Genomic DNA, 13393 nt, shown 5'->3' with positions numbered 1-13393 from the left:
AGAGAGACAGAGAGATGGAGACAGAGAGACACAGAGAGATGGAGACAGAGAGAGACAGAGAGATGGAGACAGAGAGACACAGAGAGAGACAGAGAGAGAGAGAGAGAGAGAGAGATTATCAGGTAAATTGTACCTGGCAAGTTTAGATAAAACAATTAATTTAGGATAGGAAGGATTTCCCTAGGATGGAATAAGCATAATGTGTTCTGTGCATGGAAGATATATCATTGTTTTGCCCTGAACAGGTGAAATATGCTTTAGCGTGGGTCATGTTAATGACTATTAGAAAATCACGGATTACATTAGCATCAAACTACTGATGTCAACCAAATGACGTTAACCTATTTCTTTTGAGAATGATTAGTGCTTATAGTACAGCAAAAGGGGTGAGCTGCCAAGAAGCCCATGGAGAACGACTTCCGGGTGGCTTGAAGGAAATTTTGGTCCACCATCCGACATCTCAGAAGGAGGAAGCAGTGCACCATCAACACAGTGTATAGTGGGGATGGGGCGCTGCTGAACTCAACTCGGGATGTTGTGAATCGGTGGCACACCGACCCATGAGAAAGCAGAGCCGGGGACTTTGGGGCGGACTCCGGGGGTGGATGAGATCCACCTGGAATTTTTAAAGGATCTGGATGTCATGGGGCTGTCTTGGTTGACACGCCTCTGCAACATCACGTGGACATCGGGGGCAGTGCCTCTGGATTGGCAGACTGGGGTGGTGGTTCCCCTTTTTAAGAAGGGTGTGTTCCAATTATCGGGGAATCACACTCCTCAGCCTCCCCGGGAAGGTCTATTCTGGGATCAAATCTCAGATTTAGGAGGACCAGTGTGGTTTTCGTCCTGGCCGTGGAACAGTGGATCAGCTCTCCTCAGGAGGGCATGGGAGTTCGCCCAACCAGTCCACATGTTCTTTGTGGACTTGGAAAAGGCGTTTGGGCATCTGATCAGGATGCCCCCTGGACGCCTCTCTCGGGAGTTGTTCTGGGCACATCTCACCGGGAGGAGGCCACAGGGCTGTCCTCGGACACGCTGGGGAGACTATGTCTCCTGACTGGCCCGGGAACGCCTTGGGATACTCCCGGAAGAGCTGGATGAAGTAGATGGAGAGAGGGAAGTCTGGGTCTCCCTGCTGAAGCTGCTGCCAAAGCGACCCGAATTCGGATAAAGCGGGAGAAGATGAGATGAGATGAGAGAATATTTAAAAAAAATTAAAATCTGATTCATCATCATCAGATTCACCAAACAATTAAGTGTGAGAACCGGCCAATTCTCCGAGGGCTTTGTTCCCCAGGAGAGGAGCACCCTGGGTGGCATTTGGAAGCACCCAGTGGCTTTAAAATAAAATCTGAAAAGCGTCAGCATTTTTTCTAAGTGTGTACTCGCCTCTGCTAGAAGGGCATTTTTAAGCGTTTATTTGCCATGCCCGGCCAGTTTTCTTCCGTGCCGGGGGACACTTATCCTCCGTGCCGGGGCAGTTTATCCTCCGCACCCTGCCCGGTCATCGGAGCCTTTTCCTGGGGTGCAGTTTTAATAAATGTTTGGAACACTGACAGAACGCTGCTGGTGTTTGTGTGTAGGGCACCATCTTGCCTTCTCTTCGCGCCTGAAATCTCGGGCGTGACGAGAGTTGGGTTGAGAAAGGAAAATTCTTCAAAATGGCCAAAGTCCAAACCTCTGAAAATCTTGGGATTTGGTCATAAAACCGAAGACCTCATGTATAACATGCATCTGAACTTTGCTTCAGTTTTTGGGTACTAATTTTGCACGATATACTTGAATAAAATACGGTACTTAAGATTTAAAAAAAACACGATGTAGTGAAGCCGCGAAGTGGTGAAGGATCACAGTATGCATTGATAAATTGTCTGCCTCTTTTAGGGGGGAGCCACCTCCGAGATCTACTTTTTCTGCAATTACAATAAAAATAAAAATTATTTGTTTTTTTTCCAATTTATCACAAGGTTCTTACCACTGGGATGCTCATGATACAGATGTTGTCTCTGTGGAATATGGAATGTATTTCTCTTGTATTCTTATTTTGTATTCTTAGCGTTAGCATCTAGAATAGAATTTTAGTGACACTTACTGGTCAAGGTCTGTCATCACTTTGTATATAGCGCCTCCCCTTGTTGTTCCCGCCTAAAGTTTGAATAAAAGTGCTCGCGGTCCCCTTTTCAGATGTGTATTTGGCAAAGCAGAGCGACCAGATCGACGTGGGCTCCGTCCGTCCGCTCCCTTCCTTTTTGGAAGGGTGGGGGCGAACAAGAGACAAAGAAGCTAGCGAGCCGCGACGGTCATGGAAAGCAGCCTGCCACGCACCACTCCGAGAAGGTCGACGGAGTCTGAAACTATTAAATGCTTGGTGCCTCCTCTGCTTGAAGATTATTTTGATGTTGGGGATTTAGCCCTCACAGTCTCTCCCTTTATCAAACTTAAAAACTGACCTCAATAAGGGTAAACACTCCCAGTACTGAATAGGATTTCCAATAACATCGAATGATGACTGATGTGAGTTTTGGCTTCCGGAGTTCTTTGGTAGCCTCTTGCACCTCATGATCCCAATATCTGTGAAGCAAACGGGAAGGTGTTTTAAGTTGTACAGTAATTCCTGAAATATCGTGGATAAAATAAACCAGACATGGCTGCGATAATTGAAAAGCTGAACTAGAATCACCCCTTTTATTAATACAGACCATACTACATGTTTTTGCACCTATACAAAAAAAGTATACAAGTACAATTAGCAAATATATTTATTAAATATTACAGTTATAGGCATATGAAAAGCCTAATGTGTTCATATCTAAATATAATCTATAAATAAAAACAATTGTAAATACTTTAAGTACTGTAAACAGTGAAAATAGTTCATCTCCACTTGATTTAAAAAAAAAAGGTTATTGTAAACTTTAGTCCAAGTCCTCTGTCAGATTCGAGGGGGAAGGGGGACAGGGGGTGACGATGACCGCTTCATACTTGCATCAAAATAACACGCACGTGATCAAATAATGCACGTGTTCGTTATCTTGCCGTGGATGGGGGGAGGCTGGCAGCATCGCCTCCTGTGTAAGATCCCGCCTGAGTTATTAAAGTTTTGGTTATGAGCACTATTTCCCTCGTCCTCGCCTGCTTCCCCGTGATTGGGTCCTAATTCCTCGTACCTTGCCTCGACGTCTCCCCATGGACGTAACAGCCTTGGCTCTTTTTGCCTCGCTTCCACCTTCACTTTTAGCCGGAGTTTTTAAAAGGAACCTATCTAGGGTTGTTTTCTTTTGTCTCCCCTTCAAAATATTACAAAAATTAGGCACAATAATGTCCTCACCATAGAATAACGCACACAAATGTCCTCACGATAGAATAAAGCAACACCACTTGCCAACATGTTCTGGTCCTGCTCTCGTATTGGCGAGCTTTCTCCGTCACGCGTTCAACACCCTCATGTTTTTCGATTATTTCATGCTTAATTTCGATTGCCATCATACACCTGTTCCTCGCACTACCCTTCACAGCACCCATTTGCTTTGGGCCCATTGTTTTCCCCTTAATTCTGCACTAACGCAAAAAAACACGGAAAAAATGCAACGCTCCACCCAGTCCTCGTAGATATCTTTACACGAGAGAGATGCGGCTAGGAAGACAGCGCACTTTTATCATAAGCAGCCTCTCGTGTCTCGGCCACCTGGCTGTCTCGAATGCTCATATCTCAAAATGTGTCTCATATCTCAAGGCAAATATTTGCTTGGAATTTTAGGCGTATCTCAAATGTCTCGTATGTTGGGGCACATGTCAAGGTATTACTGTAAAATGTAAAAAAAAATAACGTGGGATAATTTAAATGAAACTGTTATCATGTTTTTACATTAATTGAAAGTGTTTTTGCAAACTATTTGAAAAGTACAGCTTAATGAAAGTAAATGTATCCTTGTGTTTGGGTCCTTGTACGTGTATTTTACAGTCAGTAATTCCACCATGTATCACGCTGAAGTCGCACTTGTGCAATGTGCAAATGTCGGTCCTTTTGGAGACGGCTTCAACATGGGACATTTCATCGAATACGAACCAATAAACTTGTGTCTGGGTTTCTTATTAGAAGTTTCATCCAAATTACCATCCATTTTGCGTTTACCCCGAGCAGGCATATTGACTTATTATTGCTGTGTATGCCTACTTCCTTTACAACAACCCCCAAAATGATAGGATTTGTTTCAAAACAAAAGACTAGTGGTTTAGTCAGATATAATAATACTTACTTGCCTTGTGAAAAAAACAAAAACTAAAATGTTAAAGCGATATTGGCTACCTATGCAATCGATTCGGAATCGATTGCTACAATGAAGTCGCACAAGACGAATCATTTGTCAGAACTTGTAACTTGGATGATTCACATTGCATATTGTTACCGAATTCATCCGATTTACAGTGCAGTTGAATCAAATGCGGAAGCAAGATGCGGAAGCTGTAGCAATGGTGTGAATTTCGAGGCATTTAAATTGGAAATTTGGTACTTTTCCGAAATGGTTGCTTCAACAAAAGATTTAAGTGACAATTTTTTGGGATTTCCGGAGTTTAGGGAGGTTATCCGGAGTACCGGAGTTTGCGTTGCTTGTCCAGGTAAACTCCGGAAATTCCGGAGAAGTTGGCAGCTCTGATTTTATATCCTTAAGGCTTCCTTTATTTATGAAAAAGACCCCACCCCCAAGGGTTTAAGGCTCAGGCTTTGACACCTTATACATCTTAGCAGGGGTGAACTGTGAGTTTGGAACCAGGTCAATGGCGCAATCGTTGGGCTGATGGAGTGGCAATGATTTGGCCAGATCCTTGCCAAAGACTTCTTTGATGTTATGGTATTAAAAGGGTACCAAAGACAAGTTGGTCTGTCCCAATCTGTCCAGATGATGATGAGGAAGCGTGAAAACAAGGACAATGGAACACTCAAATTGATTATCCTGCGAATTTCCCAGTCTATGTCGGAGTTATGATGCTTTAGCCATGTCAACCGAGAACAACTGGGCCCAACTTAGTTGGCATGACCAAAACAGTCGACATTTCCCAGGCACTGGTTTTCCAACACTAACATTTGGAGAATTTTGCTAAAATGTGTAATGGTTGTAGGAAGTCATCATTGAGTTCCCATACTTCCCGGGGCTGCTTAATTTGATTAAGGAGCCCCCAAGTGTCTGGATCACTGAATAATTCACAAAGCAGTCATCTGCTCCTGAATCAACTATAGCCATTACGTTACATGTACATCTGCTACTGTTCCCAGTAATGACCTCGGATATTTGGAATTTGTTGCCTTTGATCTACATGGCCAGTCTTGACAGCTATAGGTGGGTAATTACAATGTTATGGTGGGGTACCTCTAGGACCTAGATAGTAACCTTTGTTACTGTGGTCCCTAGAGTCTAGGTGGAGACTGCCTCGCCACCGTTGTAGTGCCCGACATCTTTTCCTCTTCAGCATAGCGTCCACAGGCTGCCCGGGGATTCACTGGAGAGAAGCTGGCCTGATGGCAGTTTAGGCAAAGCCTAGTTAACATGTGCCGATGTCCCTTGAGAAAAGTCTCTTTAAACCGAGCTGCATTGCCTCCTCCTCTGTCGTCGACTGCCAGCCAGGACAGCCAAGAGAATAGAAGCCAGATGAAAAAAACCCGTAAGAGCCGCTGAAGGGGCATTCCCGAGGACCTTACTTGGCAGACAGCTGCGCCCCACAAACCATCTTTCACGCTGCCGTTCACGCAGCCGGATATCTAGCCATATGGCCAAAGATCTTCAAAGATTGCCGCCTCATCACAGGCACCCAGTTTGTTCTTCACTCATGGGTCTAGCCCCTTTCAAATACTGCCCAAGAGAACGTCGTCAAAGCCATTCTCCTGTCAAAATGTGGGACGAATCAAAGTTGTACGCGACTGGTAGCTTGTCTGCAGGGTCCATGCTGGTCGAGATAGTCTTTTACGCAGAAGTATGTTTGGACCCCAAAACAGACATCTCGGACCAAGAAGGCGTTACCAGATATAATCAAATCAAAACACTTCCGAAAATGTGAACACGGAATTAAAAGTAACAAAAAGGGTTTGTGACAAAAATGCCAATGGCTTAATTAGGCAGAGGATACAAAAACCCATATAGTAAAAGCCCAGGCTGACCCCACGGGCCGTCAAAGCCCAGGCCGACGCCACGGGCCGTCAAAGCCCAGGCCGACGCCACGGGCATGGGCCGCCAAAGCCCAGGCCGACGCCACGGGCACGGGCCGTCAAATCTCCATCGATTTGAAAACAGGAAAGTTGCTTCCGCTTTCGAGTTTCAGTGTGGATTTTCACATTTTTACGAACTTAAAAATAAAAGATAAAAAAATTAACAAATGTAAAATATAAAACAATAAAAAATAAAACAATAAAAAAAAAAAATTAAAAACATTAAAAACATTAAAAATAATTTTAAAAAATCTGTGCTGTAGTGAATTAGCGAAAGTTGCACCGCGAAATGGCGAGGGATTAATGTATATGTATAGATGCAGTGGGGCAAATAAGCATTAGTCAAGTTATCCTACATGAAAAGATTAGAGAGGCCTGTAATTGTCAACATGGGTAAACCTCAACCATGAGACAGAATGTGAAAAAAAACAGAAAATCACAGTTTGATTTGTAAAGAATTTATTTGCAGATCAAATCAAATGCCTTTATTATCATTATACACAGCTCTGCATAATGAAATTGGTGGTACTACTCAACAAAGTGTGTTTTCCCATTAAAAACATAAGTAATATAAAAATATAAAACGTCACGTCCGGGCGAGGTAAATTCTGAAATATTGCACAATCTAAGATATTGCACATTGTTATTGCACACCCCCAAGTTATTGCACGGAAGGGATTGTGTGTCGTGCTAATGCAAGTTCAGAGTCCTGATGGCTGTGGGGAAAAAAACTGTCCCTAAGTCCATTTGTCCATACTTTGTGAGACCTGTAGCGTCTGCCAGAGGGCAGCAGCTGGAACAGGTTGTGACCAGGGTGGTATTGGTCCCCAACAATGTTCCCGGCTCTGCTGAGGTAGCGAGTGCTGGCAATGTCATCCAGTGAGGGCAGGGAGCAGCCGATGATCTTCTGGGCGGTGTTGATCACTCTCTGCATGGCTTTTCTGCCTGCTGCCGTGCTTCCAGCGTACCACACTGTAATGCAGTATGCCAGGATGCTCTCCACAGTGGCTCTATAGAAGGTTACCAGAAGCTTAGTGTTCAAGTTGTTCCTCCTGAGTACCCTCAGGAAATGGAGTCGTTTCTGGGCCTTCTTACGCACTGGCGTGGTGTTGGTAGACCAGGAGAACGTGTCCGTGACGTGGACCCCCAGGAATTTGAAGGACTGGACCCTGTCTACGCATACTCCATTTATGAGGAGTGGTGCCAGATCTGTGTTGCGTTTGCGAAAGTCCAGGATTATTTCTTAATTTTTGTGGTGTTTAGTGTTTTACTGATGGTAACCTTTGTTACTGTGGTCCCAGCTCTCTGTAGGTCATTCACTAGGTCCCCCCGTGTGGTTCTGGGATTTTTGCTCACCGTTCTTGTTTTCATTTTGACACCATGGGGTGAGATCTTGCATGGAGCCCCAAATCGAGGGAGATTATCAGTGGTCTTGTATGTCTTCCATAATTCTAATAATTGCTCCCACAGTTGATTTCTTTACACCAAGCGTTTTACCTATTGCAGATTCAGTCTTCCCAGCCTGGTCCAGGTCTACAATTTTGTCTCTGGTGTCCTTCAACAGCTCTTTGGTCTTGGCCATAGTGGAATTTGGAGTGTGAGAGACTGAGGTTGTGGAGAGGTGTCTTTTATACCGATAGAGTTTAAACAGATGCTATTAATACAGGTAACGAGTGGAGACCTCTTTGACAGACAGAAATCTTGCTTGTTTGTAGGTGACCAAATACTTATTTTCCACTCTAATTTCAAAATAAATTCTTTAAAAATCAAACAATGTAATTTTCTGGGGGAAGGTGCTCTGGTCAGATGAAACCCAAATTGAGCTTTTTGGCCCTAATGCAAAACAATATATTTGGCATAAAAGCAACACAGCTCATCACCGTGAACACACAATCCCTACTGTCAAACATCGTGTGCGGTCGTTTGGTCGCCAGTCTTTTGGTCGCCGGTCTTTTGGTTGCCAGTGTTTTGGTCCCCCGGACCCAAACAACGGGCGACCAAAAGACCGGCGACCAAAAGACCGGCGACCAAAAGACCGGCGACCAAAAGACCGGCGACCAAAAGACCGGCGACCAAAAGACCGGCGACAAAACAAGGTAAAACAACACAGTCTACGCATCAATCAAAGCCAACAATGGCCCTGAGCAGTTTCACTGAGCGGACGTGTGAGTGTATAAGAGTTTGTATGTATATGAGTTGTCCCCTTAGGAAGGGAGGTCAGTCAGGGTCTTAACAAGTTCTCCAACAAAACACAATAAAAGTATGGGAAATTTGGAGCTTTTCTTTAGCCTAATAATTAAAAGGGCATTAAGTATGACTAAATAATAATTCGCAGTTTGTATTTAGGGAATTTGAGCAACGATTTAAATGGTAATTATCATTAACCTTCTGGGCGACCAAAAGACCGGCGACCAAACGACCGAGTACCGTCAAACATGGTGGTGGCAGCCTCATGGTTTGGGCTGAAGACTGCTGTTCACAAACTCTGAGCTTGAGCTGTTTTGCAAGGAAGAATGGGCTAGAACTTCAGTCTCTTGATGTGCAAAACTGATAGAGACTTAGCCCAAATGTCTTGCAGCTGAAATTGCAGAAAAGGTGGCACTATAAAGTATTAATGCAAGGGGGCCGAATAATATTGCACGCCCCACTTTTCATGTTTTTATTATTTAAAGTTTAAAATATCCAATAAATTTCATTCCACTGTGTCCCACTTGTTGATTCTTGACAAAAAAATCTTTGTTTGAAGCTTGAAATTTGGCAAAAGGTTGAAAAGGGGGCCGCATGGTGGCCCAGTGGATGAGTGGCTAGCGCGTAAGCCTCACAGTTCTGGTGTCAAGGGCTTGATGCATGGGTCCTCGCTGTCGAGAGTTTGCATGTTCTCCAAGGCTTGCGTGGATTTTCTCCAGGTACTCTGGTTTCCTCCCACATCCGAAAAACATACAGGGTAGGCTAGTTGAACACTCTAAATTGCCCCTAGGTATGAGTGTGAGCGTGAGTTGTCTGGCTGGCCATCTCTTCAGGTTTCGGGTTGTACCCAACCTCGTATCTTCCGTCAGCTGGGATAGGCTCCCCCACACACACAAACACACACACTCAAACGCACACGCACACTCAAACACGCGCACACGCACGCACGCACGCACGCAGACCCCCCCCCCCCCCCCGTCCCTTGTAAGGATAAGTGGAACAGAAGTTGAATATATATTTTTTTGATGAAAATTTATGCCGCCTAGACTTATACTAAGTATTGTCCCTATACACTTAATTAAGATCATAAGATCTAAATATATATCGTAATCGTACTCACTGGAGTACTATCATTGAAACTAAACAATGGAATGTTAGAACTTGGAATTAGGCAAATGCGATGTGAAAATTAAATCAATGCTTTGAACAAATTGTTTTACTGAGTCAGAGGCTATTTCTATGAAATAAAGCCCCATCGTTTTCCCAGAACACAAAGCAGTTGTGATTGTACCTCTGCAGCTCCGAACCCAATATTTCTGAGCTGTCCTCCGCCAGAACCGGGTATAAATCCTCCTCTTCCAGCGTACGCTTGTATCCAACACGAAATAGAGGATTGAGCCACCTCAAGACATGAAAAACACAATCATAACACTATCAGTGATACCAGCAAGCCCGATTTGTAGCAGCCCACGGCAATTAATGACATTAACGAAGCTACAAATGAGTGTATTTTAAGGCTTTGGCATTTTGTAAGACAAATCAATTCACCGACCGGAACTTATTTCATTAGGCACCACCAAGTCGACAAAAACGTAAGTGACGTCACGCTTGGGTGCCAACCTGTGCGAGTATCGATTACATGAAAGGCTTTTAAAGTAGACACTCAAGTTAAAACGAAAAAAAGTAAACATTGAATAGCGTCTCTTGCTTTTTATCTTCTGCTGTCTCACCAGAAAAGGACCTTCGACAGGACATTCGCCGACGCTGCCGGGTTTGTCTTGGCACCCTCAGTTACTTTTTCCATTGTATACGACCCCAAACAGTAGTTTCGACGACTCCCTCCCCCTAAGAGAAATATACACCTCAAGGCGACGTTGAAGCATGTTACGACATGGCCGCTAGTCGCAACGTGTGTTACGTATGGCACAACTGGAGGGCGGATTTTTTTCACATCATTATGGTTAAAAAAAGAAGCAAGCAAGAAAAAAAAGATTCCCTATGGCTCCTCCCACAAGTCATCCGATTGGTGAAACCGGACGGCCATCTATTGGCCAAATCTTTCACACTTCTTGCACACGATTTGCAGAAAGGTGCCACTCTCGACAAGATTCCAAAATAAAACCGTAGATGTCAGAACGCATTTTCAAGAATTTCAAGTTAACAACTGATAAAATATTCATTCATTTTTTCTGTCTTAATGATTTGATTTGGTAATTCTTAATGATCCAATTTACTTTGATTTGCTTTGTACTTTGTGCTTTTGCTTTGTTGTTCTGTCTAATCACCCTCTTGCTACTGCCACAATGAAATTTCCCGAATACGGGATGAATGAAGTTATCCAATTTTCTACACCACTTACCTTGTCAGGGTCGTGGGTTGCTGGATCCTAACACAGCTGACCTCTGGCGAATGGCGGACTAGTACACCCTAAACTGGTCGCCATTCACACGTAGGGTACACACAGAGACAGACAACCAGTCACACTCACACTCACAGCACCACTGAATGGCCCAGAATGAAGTCAGGGGAATGAACCACTACACCATCAGTGACTTTCATTCAGTCATTAATTCATTTTCTGAGCCGCCTTGCTGGAGCCTATCCCAGCCGACTTTCGGGCAAGAGGTGGGGGACAACCAAAAATAGGTGGCCAGCCAATCGCAGGGCACGTGGGGACAGACAACCATTCACCCTCACACTCACCTATGGGAAATTTAGAGTGTCCAGCCAGCCTACCATGCATGTCTTTGGAATGTGAGAGGAAACTGGAGTACCTGGAAGAAACCCATACATGCAAACTCCACACAAGGTGGACCAACCTGGATTTGAACCCAGGACCCCAGAACTGTGAAGCTGACGCGCTAACCACTCACCCGCCGGCCCGCCAGCCATCAGTGACATCATTTTTTAAAACTGTTTCTTTGCCACTGACCGCGGTTGGTTCTTATAATCCTTCTGTTGTGGCTTTAAATGAGTTTATCACTAGTAGACATCTAGCAGGCATCCCAGTTCAAATGGTTTGGCTATTGCTGTCAATAGCAGACAATGAGTTCATGAGATTCTAATTGTTTTCATATATATTTTTTATGGCCTCTTTCATTTGTATCCAGGACAAAAGATAAATAATAATTTTACTTGTGAATTTGTTTTTGGTTGTTGTTTACTTTTTCTGAGGATAGATATTTGGATTTTTTTCTGGTCTATGTGAGTAATAGGAACAACAAATGCTCTGGTAGATTTAGTAATTGCACGTCAAAAAATGTAAAAACAATGTTGTTCATGATGTTCAATTACTGCTAACTAAAGAATAAAAAAGAGTTAAAACAATATTTTTCATTATGAAAAATAGGACGCCAATCTGGATTAATGTAGCCATAGAACACACTATTCCGTAGTGCTTAAAAGAAGGTGTGTTATGAAATAACAAGCCATTGAAAGTGGAATTCAGCAAGGACTAAAACGCAGGAAATCTTCATATTGTAAAATTTATTGAACGAAGTATCGTAAAATGTATTAAACGAAGGGAGCACGCCAGAAAATGCAAGGGTAACAAAGTTAAAAAAATAAATTAAAAAAACTGCACGGACTGAGTCAGCGAGAAAACCAAGTAGAAGACAAAAATAATGAATCGAAAAATCTATTAGAAATTCGGATGCAAAAATTTGTGATGTGTGGTAGGTAGTGCATAGGTTCATATTATTATTATATGCCCATTTGTGTTTGAAGACTTTGCTGTCACTCTACTCAGTAGTATTAGCAGGAAGTGAGATAACAGTCTGTTCTTCAGATTCAGCCGTGACAAGAATAAGTATGACAAAGACAACCTATTTAACTCCTACAATAAAAATAACTTCCTCCCATCAATGCAAAACGTTTTTTCAAAAAATCCTCTTTTCTATGATCCTTGCTGGACCTTGCTTACGCTGTGACTTTGAGTCCCATGTTCGTGCTGGCACGAAGCAAAGATCTAGCTGGTGCCAAATAAAGCCGACCAAGCTGTTTGTGAGCACTACTTGTTTGAAATAAATTTTGAAAGCTAGAAATCATCTCAAGACATTGCAAATTAATGATGAGGTGCAAGACACACTGAAGCCTGTGACTGTAAGAATTCCTTCCTTCATTCATTTTATCCTCTCAAGGGTCTCGGGGGTGCTGGAGCCTTTCCCAGCCAACTATGGACACCAGGCAGGGACACCCTCAATTGAGGGCTAGCCAATAACAAAGCAGGAGACGGATCACCATTCACACTCCCACTGATAGTTAGGGGCAAATTAGATTGTTTAACCAGCCTATCACGCATGTCTTCGGGATGTGGGAGGAAACCGGAGTACCTGGAGATAACCCACGCAAGCCCGGGGAAAACATGCAAACTCCGCACAGTGAGGACCCCACCTTGGATCGAACCCTGGACCCCATAATTATGAGGCCGACGCGCTACCCACTCGTCCACTGGGCCTCCGGCACTATCCTTCTCCCTGGAGGAAACCCAGGCAAGCCCAGGGAGAACATGCAAACTCCACACAGGAAGGTCCGAACCTGGGATTGAACCCTCGATCACATAGTAACTGTGAGGCCGACACGCGAACCACTAGGCAACTGGGCCGCCTGTAAGAATTCAATTAATCTAAAATAAATTTTAAAAAACCGTGACCGGACGTTTCGTCGATGGACACTTCGTCGCCGGACACTTTGTCGCCGGACAGTTCGTCGACCGGACATTTCGTTGCCGGCATTTTGTCGCCGGACATTTCGTCGACAGACAAGTCGTAAGGTTAGTGGTTAGAATTACATACCTGTCAACCTGGGCCAATTCCTCCCCGTATTAATGATTGGAATTCCCCGTATTAAGCTATAGAAAACCGTACAAATGCAACGCGGCACATATTTACTCACATAGGGTGCACGTAAAAGTGTTATGGTCGCGCCGCGTTGTCGTGACGCGACCGTGAATGTATTCGGACCCAAGCGCTATGACTCATAGCTGCTTAAATAACAAAACAGGAAATG

General features: G+C 43.9%; 1 protein-coding gene across 5 annotated transcripts in view; it reads right to left on the bottom strand.

The window, feature by feature from the left end:
- Positions 1–10382, bottom strand: part of abcc4 (ATP binding cassette subfamily C member 4 (PEL blood group)) — a 166007-nt gene extending 155625 nt beyond the window's left edge. For 2 of the 5 annotated variants that reach the window (XM_077596960.1, XM_077596877.1), the window contains exons 1-3: positions 10117–10381; positions 9678–9788; positions 2451–2571 (exon numbers count right to left, since the gene is read on the bottom strand). In XM_077596960.1, the coding sequence (XP_077453086.1) occupies positions 2451–2571; positions 9678–9788; positions 10117–10190 (306 nt within the window). In that variant the 5' untranslated portion in view covers positions 10191–10381. Of the gene's footprint in view, positions 1–2450; positions 2572–9677; positions 9789–10116 lie in introns of all 5 variants that reach the window. The other 3 variants (XM_077596797.1, XM_077597041.1, XM_077597131.1) reach the window with 2 other exon arrangements.
- Positions 10383–13393: the final 3011 nt, after the last annotated feature.

The sequence above is a fragment of the Stigmatopora argus genome, chromosome 1 (assembly GCF_051989625.1).
Source record: "Stigmatopora argus isolate UIUO_Sarg chromosome 1, RoL_Sarg_1.0, whole genome shotgun sequence".
NCBI lineage: Eukaryota > Metazoa > Chordata > Actinopteri > Syngnathiformes > Syngnathidae > Stigmatopora > Stigmatopora argus.
This window is presented reverse-complemented; position numbering and strand designations above follow the sequence as displayed.